General features: G+C 44.5%; 1 protein-coding gene across 2 annotated transcripts in view; it reads left to right on the forward strand.

Moving 5' to 3' along the window:
• The window catches only part of COL4A6 (collagen type IV alpha 6 chain), a 312,990-nt gene that overhangs the window by 251,409 nt on the left and 44,873 nt on the right, over positions 1-16,708 (forward strand). For both annotated transcript variants that reach the window (XM_008272863.5, XM_089323734.1), the window contains exons 12-21: positions 746-838; positions 2,553-2,606; positions 8,440-8,499; positions 9,499-9,543; positions 10,050-10,103; positions 11,182-11,251; positions 12,302-12,409; positions 13,680-13,829; positions 14,699-14,803; positions 16,163-16,323. In XM_008272863.5, the coding sequence (XP_008271085.2) occupies positions 746-838; positions 2,553-2,606; positions 8,440-8,499; positions 9,499-9,543; positions 10,050-10,103; positions 11,182-11,251; positions 12,302-12,409; positions 13,680-13,829; positions 14,699-14,803; positions 16,163-16,323 (900 nt within the window). The remainder of the gene's footprint in view (positions 1-745; positions 839-2,552; positions 2,607-8,439; positions 8,500-9,498; positions 9,544-10,049; positions 10,104-11,181; positions 11,252-12,301; positions 12,410-13,679; positions 13,830-14,698; positions 14,804-16,162; positions 16,324-16,708) is intronic.

Genomic DNA, 16,708 nt, shown 5'->3' on the forward strand with positions numbered 1-16,708 from the left:
TGCCTGCCTGTAAAGTGTGCATGTCTTACAAAGATGCTCTCTTGAAACATGTTCCTTCTCTTCTTTCCACCTGGGTATTCTCTTGGTGTTTTGTGTATTTGTCACTTTCCCTCCGCTTCCTCCCTTCCTTCCATCCTCTTCCTTGTCTCCCTCCTTGCTCTCTACATTTCTTTATCTGTCTATTGCCTCTATCCTTTTCATAACCCCTCTTTGACCATTCTTCCGTTTCCCTCCCTTCCTCCTTTTCCTGTATACAAATTGTATGGAGGTCGGGGGCTTGCTCTCCCCACACTTCCTGGCTGTCCCATGGATTGCACCATTTTCTGAAGGAGCAACTGCAGCCTCCCATATTCCAGCACAGATTTGACTGCCTCTGCTTGTGCTCTTGACAGAGATTGGACCAATTAGAGTGTTGCCGGTGGTAGCCATTCACCTTGCTCCAACTGCTTTATAGCCCTCTTCTCAAAACCCTTTTGTGCATGACCATGGCAACCTTGAACCTGTGGTTTCCTTTCATCCATCTCGCTGCTTCCTTCTGCAGTGGTGGTACAGAATGCATTTATTTGGACTTAGAATTCTTCTCATGCCTTGACAATGAGTTTTGTTTCCTCATTGATGCAAAGGTGAAGAGGTCAAAGGAATGGCTAGTTTCTTTGTGACGTGTATTCAGTGAACAAACTTGCCCTTTGGAAAAAAAAGGTCTATGTGATTTATACTTTGCTTACTGTTACCTTTCATTTTATAGGGGGATGTTGGCCTCCCCGGACCTGCAGGACCACCACCATCTACTGGAGAACTAGAGTTCATGGGACTTCCTAAGGGGAAGAAAGGATCAAAGGTAGCAAACATTTAAGAAGGGGAAGAATTAATAAGCCTTTTCCTATTAACACCATCATTCAACTCTTAAAACCAGACAACACTGGGAGAACCGAGGGTTCTGGGTAGTGGGTTTTTGTCTGCACCTGCGGGCCAAAGTCTTCTTTGTTTAGTTCATTATGACAAGCTTCCTAAAAAGTCTCTTTCTTGGTGTGGAGGTGTGAGTATGCCTGGGTTTCTGAATGTTCGATTAAGTGCTATTTTCTCTCAGTTTTCCAGATTGAATTTTGATATTTGGAATAATTTAAAACAAGGGTTAAGTAGTTGGAGTTTTTTTCTTCTAACTCAAAAACTTGTTAACACTTACGTTGCCACCAAAGCACTGTGATGGAACACTTAGGGTATATGTGATTGCATTTTATTTATCTTTTAAAGATATGCATTTACTTATTTACTTATTTGAAAGGCCAACTGACAGAGAAAGAGAGTGATGGAGAGACAGAATGAGAGAGGAAGGGAGGGAGGGAGGGAGGGAGGCAGAGAGAGAGAGAGAGAGATCTTCCACCCACTGGTTTGCTCTCTCAATGCCCTTAACAGCCAAGTCTGGGCCATGCTGAAACCAGGAACCAGGAATTCCATCCTGGTCAGTCGCCCATGTGGATGGCAGAGGCCCAAGCACTTGAGTCATCTTCTGCTGTCTTCTCAGGCATATTAGCAGGGAGCTGAATCAATAACAGAGCAGCCAGAACTTGAACCAGTACTCCCATATGGGATGCTGGCTCTGCAAATGGTGGCTTAACCCACTGTGCCACAGTGCCAGCCCCTGACTTACCTTTTGGAAGAAGCCATTTGCCCTCCAAATCTGACCCCGCAAATAGGATGTACTATCACAAAGTGGCAGTAGATGTCCTAATACACCTGGTCTGAACTACCGAGGCTTAAACCGCAGGCCCATTTAACTGAGATAGTTTACAATCTGTATTTTTGTGTGACTGTGTACTATATACGTGGTTGTGTTTGAACGGCTGTATGCTGTTAAGTTGTGCAGATATCTTTGAGCCGCCTGCATTCTCTTCCTTCCTGAGGTTCTTATACGTTTCGTGATTCCATTCCTATGGTTAAGTGGCCTACATACTAGAACATGTTCAGTCCCATTCCTTTAGCTTTATCTTAATGGAGGCAACAGGTCCAGGCCCCTCCAGATTGACAAGAAATATTCAGTGATTTGAAAACAGCCTGCGTGCATATGGAAGATTGCCTATCTCCCTGATCGTTCACAAACCTTAAGGAGCCCCTCTAGGACATATAGCATATCAGGGAAAGGCAAGTTAGAGCATTACATCTCTACATCCAAATTGGAATTGTTACCCATTTCTACAAACTGTAGATTTCTTTGCAGCCTGTAATTTGCTACAGGAAATCGTACTATACAGCTTCTTCCCTGAGAAAGAAAACAGATAATTATCCATTGTGTCTCCCAATTAGCCCGAGCAGTAGAGATTATGTTTTGGGCAGTCCTTGGCTCTTGGTCCTTTCCATACCGCAAAGGACTCCCAGAATGAAGACATCCCATGATGCTACCAGTCAAGAAGCCCTGAGAATCCGCACCATCCCCTGCTGCCCACTGCAGATACCTCACTGGTTCTCCACTTCTCACCCCAACTACTTTGAGGAAGCCATTCTTGATGTTTATTGCTTCCTGCTGCCACTCACTAAACTTTCATTTGGTTTTCCAGGGTGAAGCGGGGCCTCAAGGTATACCAGGCATACCTGGACCTCCAGGGTTTCCAGTAAGTCTCCCTATTTGATCAACATACATGCAAGGGTCTTATTGGACAAAAGCTGTAGCAATAGAAGGCTAACAAGAAGACCTCTCCCCATGGTTATTGTAGAGAATGCCACATCTTCATGATTAGAAGGCCTTTCATATTATTTCTTGAACCCATGGAGACATTAGCATAGTTTCCCATGAGACTGAATATCTTTACGGCTATTAGCTGAAGCTCTAGAGTTAAAACAGACCTAGGCTTGACTTCTGGTGCCATCTGTTTCAGCCATGTGGACTTGAACAAGTTTTTTCGTTTTGCTGTGCCTCAGTTTCCTAACCTGCAAAAAAAGGGATAATGATGGGTGTGGTTGCAAGGATCAAATGAGATAGCATGCATGAAAAAGGGCTTCATATATCCATTGTGCGATAAATAGCAGCTAATCATAGTTATGTTGGTTTCATTTTTCTATCTGCCTGCCTATCTTACAGTCTTTCTTTGAGGGCTCCTATGTACCAGACACCTTGCTAGGTTCAGGGGCTACAAAAGCAACTAAATAAAACTCCCTGTCCCTGAGATGACATTCTGATGAGGAAGTGAGCGAGGATACAGCTGACAAGCAAGTGAACAGATGAATCAGTACCAAGCCCGTATAGTGCAGTGCGTGAGGAACAGGCTGGACCACTCGACACAAGAGTTGTCAAGTGGGGCCTCTCCAAGGAAGTGATGCGTGGGCTGAGGCTTGAACATTATGAGGAAGCAACTGAAAGATCAGATAAAGAGTTTCAGAGTGAGGCAACCGCAAGTGCCAAGACCTTGAAGTTGGAAAAAGCTCAGTGCTTTTGAGGAACAGCCAAGAAGGTAAGTAAGAAGAACAGAGTGAGCAAGGCCAAGAATTAGGCAGAGAAACAGGAGCCAGATCTCAGCCACCTTGCTGGTTCAGACGTTGCTTTTATTTTTAATGTAACAGAAAAGCATCCAAATGAAGGCTCTGATTGGTTTGTTTAAGATCACAGCGACTGCAGGGGCTGGGGGCCTGGGGGTTTGCGGGGTGGAATGGCAAACACAGAGTCTGTTGCAGCAGTCCAAGCAGGTGAGGGTGGCTAGGACTATACTGATAGCAATGGAAATGGAGAGAAGTAGATGGTTTCCAAATTTTAAAATAAATAAAATGTTAAACATTTTATTATGGGACATTTGAAAATCTACAAAAGCGGAGAGAGTGGCATACCCGTCACCTACCGTCAATCGTTAGGAACTCATAGCCAATCTGAAGCAAAACATTGACATAGCACTTTTTCATAAATACTTTGGTATTTCTAAAAGATGAGGACTTTTTAAATACAGTGGCAATACCATCATCAGTAATTAATGATCAGTAATTACTAACTGCCAATTAGCAAGCAGAATTCAAATTGATGATTGTCCCATAACTAAATGCATGTAAACGTAAAGTTAAACATCTATATATTTTAAAGGTACTTTGTTTGGATGAGAATCCCAACAAGACCAATACATGACATTTGGTTCATGTGTCTTAAATCACCAGAAGTGTTTTTTGCAGAAGGAGCTGACCGTATTTTCCTGGAGCAAGGGTAGGGATCTGGCGAGAAGTGGATGAATCATAGATACTGAGGCCTGCCCCTGCTTGCTGGCACAATGGGAATCAATGACTCTGGCCCTGCCCTACAATACTTTGGAGCACTATAGGTCTCTCTAGGTAGTTAGAATGCAGAGCCAATGGGGCCAGTGGCACAGGTTGCTTCCATTAGGACTCCTATTACACATTCAAAACAAAGGGGCATAGAGAATTATCAGTTCAATGTCCTTGATTTTAATCAACTCTGTATCTAATGAATCAGAGAGGAAGAGAATCCTAGTGTTGGAGACAGAACACCCAAACCTTAGACCCCACTCTAGCTCTGGGACTTTAGCAAATCGCTGAGCTGAATGTGTGTGTGTGTGTGTGTGTGTGTGTGTACAATATGGCAATGATGATATCTACTCTTTTGAGGCCCAAGTAACAATATACATGAAGTTTCTTGACTAAGTATAAAGCTGTGCTGTCCAGTAAGATAACCACTAGGTACATGTGCCTACCACACCTAGGAGATGTGGCTGGTCAGAAATGAAATATACTGTGAGTGCAAAATACACACCAGATCTCCAAAACTTAGTAAGAAAAAAAAGTCAAAAATATCTTAGTGACAATTTTTACTTCAATGCTAAAATGCCGATATATTTGCTTAAAAATGATATTATTAAAATTAATATCTTATGTTTATTTGACCTTTTTACTGTGGCCACTAGAAAAGAGACAGGACCATAGTCACTCAGCTTTTCTTTCTATTGGACAGCACAGATATAACATGCCTTGCAAGTAGGTTTGGGAATAAGACGCGCACATTTCTTTATAGAGCATTTTGCATAAATTCGCGTCCCCTTGCATTATGCCCGTGAAGGTAGCATATGCCCATGAAGTTGAGCTGGGCTTATCCATCTTGTATGGACGAGAAAACTGGCCTGCACCATTGAAGAGGCTTGTTCAGAGTCACGTAGCTGCTTATTAGCAGGGCTGTGATCAAAAGTGAGCTTTCTTGAATTCTAGCCAGTGCAGGGCTTTTCTCCCATACCATACTGCCCTCTGCAGGCCAGCACCTGCTAGCCAGGATGGCCATGGTGGTTTTCTCCATGAATCTCTAGGGAAGGAGTTTGCATCTCCTCTGGTGTCACAGGGGGCTCCTCCCTCCCCCTCCCTTCAGCTCAACCTCATAGGATTTCCCCTGCTGCAGTTTCAATCTGTTTCCATTTGTCCTGTTAAAGAAAGAGAGTCCCAGTGACGGCAGCACACAGTGATAAGTTATTGCAATGCCATTTCCAGATCAGTATTTTACAATATGGGCTGCAAACCAGAAACCCCAGTGCTATAGCCATCAAAGCGGCAAAATCTCTCCCTTTACATAGGACGGCTTGTTTTCACAGGGTGGGAATCAAAAACCCAGCATTCCCAGCCCACTTCCGCACGGATACCACACGTGACCCTGGCCACATCATGTAACTCCTTCGATCCTAATAGCTCTGTCTGCTTAATGGAAACATTCATGGGGAGCCTACCTGCCTTCTGGCAGAATGGTTGGGAGGAGGAAGGTGGTAAGGTGTTTGAGGTACTCTGGGCTTTTCAGAGGAAACACACTTCGCAAATCCGAAGCCCTTGTGTTGGCTTTCAATTACCCATGCTCACTGAAAACCAAGGCAGTGCTGAGAACAGACATCTCTAGGGATCCAAAATGTTCCCTTTAACCATTTGTTTCCTTCCCACCCACCTGAGCTCCAATCTTTGCAGGGGACCAAGCATCCAGCCTGGCAAGATTTATGCCTCACCTTCTTTCTCTCTGCAGTGAGCAAAGAGTGCTGATTTTTTTCTGGCCCAGTCTCAGCTTCGCACGCACCATCCCGTTGTTCCCAGCAGCACACTTAACACTTGGAAGCCACAGGGCCTCCCATTAGAGGTTGTCACCGATCCCTGTATGGCCACGTGCCCTCTGTCCAAGGGACCAGCGAGCACAAGGGAGGCAAATGGAAGCGACGCAGGGAGGGAGAGGAGAAGCTGGTAAATCTTGAGAACTATTCAGTGTGTGGGCAGAGGGGCTTCTCCTTCAACTGAGCCTTCGCAGAACCACAAAGCAGGAGTCCAGGGCAGAGGAGGAGAGGCTTGCAAATAGCTAAACTAGTGCTCTGATGAGGCTGTCTGGGCCCTGGGACAGCACAGTGCCGGTGAGGACGGCAGTGGCGGAACCTCCTAAGACATGGGTGAAGTGTCACAGGGTCCACAGGGCCAGGTCCCAGAACATTTTGCTAGAACAGCGTGTTCGGCGGGGTCCCTGTACAGTGTCTGCCCGTGCTAGGAGACGAGCTGAGCCCACAGCACAATGTCTCGCCAAGCCATTTTTCTTTTATTGGCTCTGACCGGCCTCCCCCCACAAATTTCTTTTATTTTTTTCCCTTTAAACACTTTTCAAGTCTTTATCTTTGTTCACGATGCAACACAAGCTCTCAGACTCCCTCTCTAAGACAGCAAGAATCCAGAGGCTCTCCCTGTTTCCCAAAGGAATACAGAGCTCTCTTAGAATTGTGGGCAAGGCAGAGGAGGCAGGAAATGAAATGGTTTCTGCACATCATCTCCTGCCTGCTTTGGTACAGTTTGGTTCTCTCAGTCATTATTCCATTCAGTCCAACAAGTTATTTCATCCAAACCACCTTATATGTGGTTAGACTGCAGCAACATGACTAGCAGGGAGATGGAAGAGACTGTGGCAGGAGCCTGCTGCTTACAGAAATTTCATACATATCCAGTCATAGCCCTTTAAGACATTGGAGCTGCCTGGGCTGCGTTAGCTTGGAATCAGGGTCAGATCAAAGAAGGCTGCTTGAAGTGTTTGACCTCAGGAGGGCAACAGACACTCCACTAGGTGGCAGTATGCCTTGCTTTCCCACTCGGGATGCAGAAAAAACTAAAATTTCAAGTATGTTTGCATTCCGTTTGAGCTACGGACCTTTCAAGTTAGAAATTCTACTCAGCACGAGGGCTAAGCTATTTGACACATAACTGTGGATGCAGAAAAGGGAAAAGGCAAGGAAAAACCAAAGGCTGCTTTGAATTGGACCCTTCACACACATACACCCTCCCCTCAATAAAAAGATAATATAACAACCCACGTTTAAAAAAAAAAAAAACCTGCAGCCCAGAAAGCCAAAGGGTATTCTGCCAACTTTCAGTGGGAATGCACTGAGTATGTAAAAGGAAGAAAAAGTTAAAATGGGTTTGGAGTGGTGCCCTCACACCAGCTAAGCTGGGTCACATCCAGGGGACAACAGGAGATGCGCCACAACATTCAGCATCTTTCACCAGCTCACATTTGAGAAAACTTCCCTGAGCCCTTTATTCTCACAATAGGCCTAAATCGGTTTTCCAAAAGTTCTCTGTTCCATGAAGTATAATATTAAACAACAACAAAATGCTTTCAGTTCAGTTTTCCATCCACTTTGATCATGAACCTTTCTGTATCTTGGGGGCTAGGGATGTTTGCCTTGGACCTAAGAAGTGAGGAAGCTGTTACTCACTCTGCTTCTTGGATGCCCTGCTTCTACCTACAAAACCCCTAAGTCACACCTATGGCTAAAAGTCCTCACTTCCTGTGAGTGGGACAAGAGGAATTGGATACCGTCTCATACTCCCCTTTGCCGGGTTCCTAAAGCTGGCCGAGAGCCCTGAAGTCCCAGCACAGGCGCTGCAGGTTCAAAATCCTGCCTAGACAGAAATACTTCTCTGCACAGAAAAGGGTGTTACAGCCAACATGTCTCCAAAAGGGGAACACTCTTCCCTCTCATAGCAACCCCCCAGGATTTGCACAGGGCTCTGTTTCTGGATCACACACTCAAGTTCCTAGATGGTAGAAGGCAGCTTGTTCGCATGGAAATGGCCCGGGAATGGAAGTCAGAAAACCTGGCTTTCTCATCTGTTCTTCGCCTTTCTGGGTGTTATAGTCTCCATCTGTAAAGTTAATGAGCTTGGATAGTTAATGATCCCTATGCTGTTAGCCATGATGCTATAAACACATGTCATAGGGTTCTGGTAAAAAGACATCACTCTCAGAACCAAAACGGAACCTTGAATGAATGGTCCAAACTATGTTCAGACCCAATGTCCCTTTGCAGGCGGTGACCAAAGACTCAGTGTGATGAGGCTTCGAAGTGGAACAGTCGACCTCGTTTGAAATTGCTTCCCTGCTTTAGAAGGAGTCTGGAGATGCATGAGCAAATGAATTCTATAACTTCTGGCTTCTTTTTTTCCCTTCAGGGATTTGGAACCACTGGAGAAAAGGGAGAAAAAGGAATCCCTGGTTTGCCAGGACCCAGGGTATGAACCTGGAATGTTGCTTGCCTAGATTTGTCCAATTGCTGTCTGCTTCCTTCTGTTACATACCTTGATGGCTACCTATGCTACTTTTTTCTTCCTTAACCCTCTGGCAGCTTCCTAAGACCTCCTTCTCTCCACTTAGCCCCATGTCCTTCACTGCGTGGCTCCCATGAATAAAGAATGCTGTGCCTGCTGTTTTAAGTGGCTCCTCAGCCTTTTAGCTCCCTTGCCCTCGCATATAACTATCTTCTGGAGTAAAATGATGAGAGTGTTGGCTTGTTTTTATTCCATTGTATTTCAAGGGAATGTGGGCAGGAAATGGCACAGGAGTGGATGAAAGAGGGTCAAGTGCAATCTTTATAGGAAAGAAACAAGCCTGGGAAGTTCTAGAACATGGAGAGTGATGTTTGGAGTCAACAGTTTCCAATAATAATCTTACTTCAATTGGATAAATAATTATCAGACTCTTTGGTTCCTAGCTTTAGGCACTTAGGTCTTGAGCTATAAGCAGTTGGCCAACTTAGGTTGTGATTATACCATGGCCGTGGGGTTTGTTAAGAGTTGTTTGAATATCTACCAATATTCATTCATTACCCTGCCATTTATTTCTTTATGTTTCCTTCTCCCTTGGTCTTGAAAACACATAATCACCAACAAATAATGCATTTGGGGTAAAAGATAAGAGAGCCTCTCCCGTAAAAATCTCCTGACTTGGAAATAATGCAGACTAGGTATAGTACCCCCTAGTCATTCTACCAAATTCTACCTACTACTTAAAATGTTTCTATTTATTTAGCCCTTTAAAAATGTGCTCCATGTGGCCATTCAGCCAGATGGATTAGTAGTTAGAATTCATTAAGGCAGGTCTATGAATATTCTCTTACCTGATTTTAGGAGCCACCCAATCCTAAACTTAGTTGGATAGCTTTGTTATGTAAGTCCAGCATCTTTCTAGTGTGACCTATTAATCTGTCTATGGTATAATTATTCTCTTTATAGGGTCCCATGGGTTCAGAAGGAGTCCAGGGTCCTGCAGGGAAACAGGTATTTTGGTTAATATTGTTAAAACCTTGGTGTACAAAATCCTAATGAAAAGCCCCCCTCCCCCGCTCTAACTTACTATGGCAAAGATATCATTGCTTATAATGCAAATTGTCCATCTCTCTTTTACTGGTATAATCTTGGCCTCTCTCTTCTTTTCACCTAATAATATGGGTATCCAGTATCAAATTCAGTGCGTTGTCATGCCATGATGTGGTCATGCATCTCTGGCCATGTTATCAGGGCCTAGTACAGCCAATCTACTTGTATCCATCTCTATCTAGCCTTGTGGCCTTTGTTCCACTTAAGATGTAAGTTGACTCCCTAGTACTATATTTTGCATTCCTAGAAAACATTCCGGCTTCCAGAGTCAGGTAGAAGCCATACATACCCTGGAATGCCAGCCACAGTCTCTGTGCCATTTGCCATTTGTTCTGGCCTAAAACAAAGACCAGCTCCTCTTACACCCTATTATTTCAAACTTGGTGGTAATGATGTTTCTGTCACAGGGCAAGAAGGGGACATCAGGTTTCCCTGGGCTAAATGGACTCCCAGGAATTAAGGTAAAGTCTCTGAAGTAAATATCCAGGGTTGAGGAGGTAGGAGAGTGGAGAATTCCATAGAGGTCTACATATGAGTTGAAGTATTTAAAATATTTTGATGTTTTAGATGTCACTCTTAAGAGATGCATGCTGTTGCTACCTGTTGAAATCTTTACTTAATATATGCTAAATTGATCTTCTGTATATAAAGATAGTTGAAAATGAATCTTGATGTGAATGGAATGGGAGAGGGAGCAGGAGAGGGGAGGGTTGTGGGTGGGAGGGAAGTTATTGGGGGGGGGAGCCATTGTAATCCATAAGCTGTACTTTGGAAATTTATATTTATTAAATAAAAGTTAAAAAAAGAGATGTATGCAACCCACTTTGCACACTGTAAAGCATTCCTTAAATAATACTTGATCAATGGTGAACCAAGGGAAGGATGCTGATGGAAACTAAGAGCAGGAGTATTTTATTACTGACATTTTAAAGAATTCCCCACTTTTAGGTTTTATTAATGTTTTAAAATTCTCTGTATACAATATATACCCTTATGGTCTGCACCTGGTATAAACAGCTCCACCACCCTACCCTGGATATGCTACTATATCTGGTTCTGGGACCTGAGTATCTACCCTCCCCCCCCCCCACTTTGGGGGATCATTAGGAACCCTTTGCCTTCCTCTAGATGGTATCATCCACTTGCAAGGGAAGTGACAGTAGCACATTCCCAGGTCTGCTGAGCATAGAAAACATTTGAAACTCTGCTCCCTCCTTAGTACCTCTCAGGTTGTTGTCTCTGCCTCTGACACACTTCCCAGGCCCAGAAGCAGATTGTCCTTGAGTAGGGCTGCAAAGCAAAATTGGGATCCCTTGTCCTTGACAGGTTTGTAACTGTCAGGCTGCTGGCTTCCCTCGTGTCATATTCAGCTTACATTTATTGGACATTGATAGTAACCTATGGACTAGCTGACCCTGGAAATCAGAGGTCACAGAAGGGGAAATCTTTGATTTTTCTAAGGATTGGCTTTGAAAACACTTACATCGTGGGTGATGAGGTCATGGAAATATTTGAGTTTAATGTGTTTCATTTTTGCAGGGTGAAAAGGGTGCCATCGGCCTGCCAGGCCCTGACATTTTCATCGATGTAGATGGCGCTGTGATCTCAGGTGCAACTTTTCATAGACTTGAGTGGAAGAGAAAGGATAGAGTTAAATTCCATATCCTCTGCAACTATTGAAAGGATACTTTCTCAGCTTTGGATTACTATGGAACTCAAAGCTTCCAGGGCTCCTTCATGAGTTCTGAGTTTGGAGGATGAACCTAACTCCAATCTCTAGCACAGAAAAAGACAAACCAACCACCCCATTTTTTTGTTGGATCCACCAAGATCAGCATTTTTGTATGTCTGGGGCTGTATTTGGTAAAAACAAAACAAAACAAAAATGCTTCTCTTGGCAATGCTTATGCGAGGACAGATGTCTCACCCAACTGGGATGACTTCAGTGTAATACTCTGGAATACTCAGGGTCCTACGTAGATAATTCCATACATGCTTGAGCTTGACAATCTCATAGGAAAAGGAAAAGTATGTCTGGCCAGAAGAGCAAGTAGTTGATGAGCCCTCAACAGTATGATGCTTAGAAAGTTTGTCTTCACCTCCCCTTGTCCTAGTTATTATGTGTGCCCAACCCTTCACTTTGCATCCTCCAAATGCCAAATGTCTCCAACTTCTTGCTTGAACAAAGGCTTCTACCATAGTGCCTGTTCTACCTGGATCTCCTTCTTTATCCCTTCCCTCTCATCCTCTAAAGATCATCCCCTATCTAGTAGTAATAGTTGACTTTGGATTTTTGTGTTCCATTTCCAGGAAACCTATGTGTATAACCTATGTGTATAAACAGTGAACTTCAACATCTTGCCCCAAATAGTGGATATTTGAAGAATTATGGCAGATTAATAGTAGAAGAACCTACTTAGTACATACCAGATCTTATCATGGAAGAAACCCTGGACAGACCAGTTTTGAACAATAACAGAGCCTTGTTTCTGGTTGGCCCATTGTCATAAGAGACCATGAGCATCTGAGAGACCTAGGGATGGCAGAAAGATCCTTCCTAGAACCAGATCAGCTCCCTGTATTGCTGCTTGGGCATTTTGTGGCATTTGTGAACCTCATCTGTGTTTGTTTACTGCTTTTTTTTCCATTGTAATTTCAGGTTATCCTGGAGACCCTGGTGTGCCAGGCCTCCCAGGCCTTAAAGGAGATGAAGGCATCCAGGGACCTCGTGGGCCTTCTGGTATCCCAGGCCTCCCAAGCTTGCCAGGTAGTACGACCTAACCCATGCCATGCAGAGATCAGTTTGCTAACCACTCCTGTTCCCAGAATCCCCTTCTATACCTCTGGGTTCAGGCACACACCTTGCCAAGGTCACGGCAAAGGTAGATGGTAGTCAGTAGGTTCCCCACTGCCAGCCTAAGGGTAATGGATGTAGGGGTAGGGCCAGGGTGAGAAGATTTCTTTTGGATTAAATAATGCATCGTATCTAGACAAGCATTTCAGATCATTATTGAGGGTTGTCATCACTGGAGAAGTCTGAATTGGGCTACTGGAGCCCTGTTACTTGTCTCTGGATTTGCCATCCAAGCTGATGCTTGCCAAAGAGGAGATAACAAAATCCCAGAGCAAAATTTGTACCCCAAACCTAACTAGGCTTAACTTGGGCACCAAATGGTCTTACACTCCTGTGGGTGACAGTCTTGAAACAGGTAATCAGAGGGGCATACCCATAAGTGAGTCCATAGTGACAGGCAGAACAAGGCCATGCCAGAGCCTAGAAAGTGGAAATATCTAATATATGAAGCTTCAACATTACTTCTTAAGTCACCAGTTTCTAAATTCTTTGGAGATGATTCTCTGGCAAAATACCTGTGCTTTTTAAAACAATATTTATTTATAATTTATTTATTTGAAAGGCAGAGTTGCAGAGAGAGAGGGAAAAACAGAGAAACAGAGACAGAAATAGAGAGAATCTTCCATCTGCTGGTTCACTTTCCAAACAGGCGTAATGGCCAGGGCTGGGCCAGGCTGAATCTAGGAGCCAGGAACTTCCTCCAGGTCTCCCATGTGGGAGCAGGGGCCCAACGACTTGAGCCATTCTCCATTGCTTTTCCAGGCACATTAGCAGGGAGCTGGATCAGAAGTAGAGCAGCCAGGATATGAACTGGTGCCCCTATGGGATGCCAGTATCACAGTTAGCAACTTTAACAGCTACACCACAATACCAGTCCTAAAATACCTGTGCTTTTAATGCTGCCATTTGGAAGAGGCAGAGATGGCCCTAGCACCAAGGTAGAAAAATTGAGAAGTAGGATATTAGACAGATTTTCCATTCAGATTTGCCACTAAGAAACTCCATGCCGCTAATCATGTTTCCCTGTTTCCCAAGAGTTTAGACCAATTCATCTTGAAGGACTCTTCTAACTTTGATCTCAGATTCTTCTCTTGGAGTTGTTTCCAACGTGTGCCACTGGTTGGAATACTCCTGAAGAACCGGGTGATATAATGAGCGTCTTCCTGTGGGTTTATCCTTCCAGGTACTCAAGGCATCCTAGGGCCTCAGGGATCGCCAGGCCTCAAGGGAGACCAAGGAAACCCAGGCCGTACCACAGTTGGGGCAGCTGGCCTCCCTGGCAGAGATGGTTTGCCAGGCCTGCCAGGCCCACAAGGCCCACCTGGCCCACCTGGTAAGTTGTTCATTGCTTTTACCTTGAGACTCAGGTGTGATTCAGACTGAAGAACAGTCATGATTTGGAGGGAGCATCCACAAGCGAAACAGCTAAGCCAGGACACCTAACAGCAGAGGGGTAGCGATAAAGTCTCCTGCCTCTCCAAGTCAGAACCCCGCTTCTGCTGGTACCAACTACAGAACTGTTCTTAATCAAGGGACAAACAAGCTAGGGTCATCTTGATAAGTAAACACACCTAATGCCTTCCAACTTCTTTACCCATTCCCTTCCAGCCTTCATAGTTCTCAACGCAAAGGCCTCTGGCTTTTCAGTTCTTAAAGGACCAGCACAGGCTCAGTAGAGTTCCTCCTGGTCCACAAGGCTCCAATGGGCTGAGCTAAGAGCCTCAGAGGAAACCAAGCATGGACACTCAAGGTGGCTGCTGAAAGCCTAAACAGGGCTTGTTCTCCTCAGGTCTTCAATCTGAGCGTGGGAATTCTAGATTCTGAAAGAAAGACTGGAAATATTCTTTGTAACCTAAATCCCATGACCATTACAGCTTATACTTATTTTGTCCTAAGGAAATACTCTGGGGTAGATACTGGGAATGCTGAGTTACTGGAACTACTTTGTTCATTCTTGTACCCCCAGTGGCTAGAAGAGTGCCTGGAACATTCTGAAACCATTCACTGAGTGATTTGAGCAAAGATTCCTGTTGGGTCTTTGCTACAGGCATGAGGTCTCTGTCTTGATTTTTGTTGATTTGTTTCTACTGTGGTGGTTGGGCCTCAAGGACTCAGGCCTTGGTGACTGAGCTGCTGCACTGTGTTAAGTGAGTCATCAGTCTCATGTAAATTGCCAACGGTTTCTCTTCCTTTTTCCTGAAGGTCCATCATTTGGAACTGGAACCCTACACAGAGCAGAGCCAGGTTTCCCTGGCCTCCGAGGAGAACAAGGTCTGAAAGGAAACCCAGGACTCAAGGGAGTAAAAGGTGATTTTGTCCCTTTGAGTTTCTTTGTTCCTTAAACTCCTTAGAGAAGGTTTTATATGGGGAATGAGCAAATCTACAGTCTGATGAACCTGAACAGACGCACTCTAGGATCTTGTTGGCCTCCCATATGGGATGCCGGCACTGCAGGTGATGGCTTTACCCACTATGCCACAGCGCCGACCTCTGAGCTGGTGTATTTCTCAACACTGTTCTCACTCCTAAAACAGGGACAACTCTAATGCTTCGCCTTCCGTAGTTCCATGGGATCAAAACGTTTTCTCTAAATATAGAATAGTGATAGTGAGTATCAAGCAGCATTGTACATGGGAATCACCTAGGGGAAGCTATTTAAAATCATATTCTTGGGGCTGGCATTGTGGGACAATAGGTTAAGCCACTGCTTGCTATGCCAACATCCCATGTCACAGTGCAGGTTCAAGTTCCAGCTGCTCCACTTCCAATCCAGCTCCCTGGTAATGCACCTGGGAAGGCAGCAGAGGATAACCCAAGTACTTGGGTCGCTGCCACCCATGTGGAAGACCCAGTTAGAGTTCAGGGCACCTGACTTCAGCCTGGTCCAGCCCTGACTGTAGCAGATATTTGAGGAGTAAACCTATAGATGGTAGATCTTTCTCTCTGCTTCCCTCTCCCTCTCTCCCTCTCAAACAAACAAATATTTTTAAAGACTTATATTGTTGAATATGACTTCCTGAGTGTAATGGATTAGGAATGCGAAGGGGTCCACCAAGCTGCCTCATAAACAAGTGTCACAAGTGACTCATGCTGGAGGTCCAGGGACTGTACTTGAGAAATACTAATCTGAAGAACAGATTATCCTTTCGGTGTTTCAGGTGTTATCAATTTTCTAAAAGTAGGAAGAGGCCCTTGAGCTACCTATGCTGATACCAGTTCCCTTTTTCACGACCGTAGGCATAGGAGGTATAGATGGCTGAGCTATAGTGTCAGTGATTAGTTGATACCTCCTCCAGTGGTGCTTTGCTTGGGATCCCTATTATCAATTTATTTGGCATTTGTGTTGCATGTACAAGAGTCAGGGGAGAAGACATATTGATGAAGAGAATGTTTGAATGGCTTGGATTCCAGACTCTCGGTGGGTTAGTAGAGGTCAGTGGTGCTCAGCTCTGGCTATACTTAAGACTCACTAGCTAAGCTTTATCCTAGACTAACGAAATCCCAACCACCAGTACACATCTACTCTGATAGGGAGTGAACCTCATTCATTTGAGTCTGTTTACTATAGGCCTTCTGATTCCCTCCGTCACAAATAACCACAATTAGTTCTTTCTTCTTCTTGGAAAGATGCCCCACTGTGCTTCATGTTGTCTTTGTTTTCCCCAGGGGACCCTGGATTTTGTGCTTGTGATGGTGGTGTTCTCGACACTGGACCACCCGGGGAACCAGGCCAGCGTGGGCCACAAGGTCTCGTGGGCCCTCCAGGAGTTCAAGGAACCAGAGGCGATCCTGGCTCCAGGGGCACACAGGGTCCAGCAGGGGCCCCAGTAAGTCTTGCTAAACTTTGGCCCTTAGCAATTAGTGGGAGCCTTCAAGTGCACTTTAGTTCGCAACAATCACTTTCCTGAAGTACATGAAAGAAACATGGGGATAATACAAAGCTTTGAGTTTTTGATGAAGTCTGACTAGATGTCTGTAGACTTCCATTCTGCTTTAGCCTACCTATGTTCCTTAACCTTTCTCCCTCCCTCCCTTTCACAAAATTATTTACATTTGCCCAGCACTGTGTTGGGCCCTAAAGATAATAGAGGAATTCAGATGAGCTTCTCATCTTCAAAGATTTATCGAAAGGACCATAAAATAAATGGGAAATTATTTTCCAATATGGCAACCATAACCAAGTGTACAAGGACCTAATGTCATACTGTTCTA

This window comes from Oryctolagus cuniculus, chromosome X (genome assembly GCF_051225735.1).
Source record: "Oryctolagus cuniculus isolate XC-2025 breed Fujian yellow rabbit chromosome X, ASM5122573v1, whole genome shotgun sequence".
Lineage (NCBI taxonomy): Eukaryota > Metazoa > Chordata > Mammalia > Lagomorpha > Leporidae > Oryctolagus > Oryctolagus cuniculus.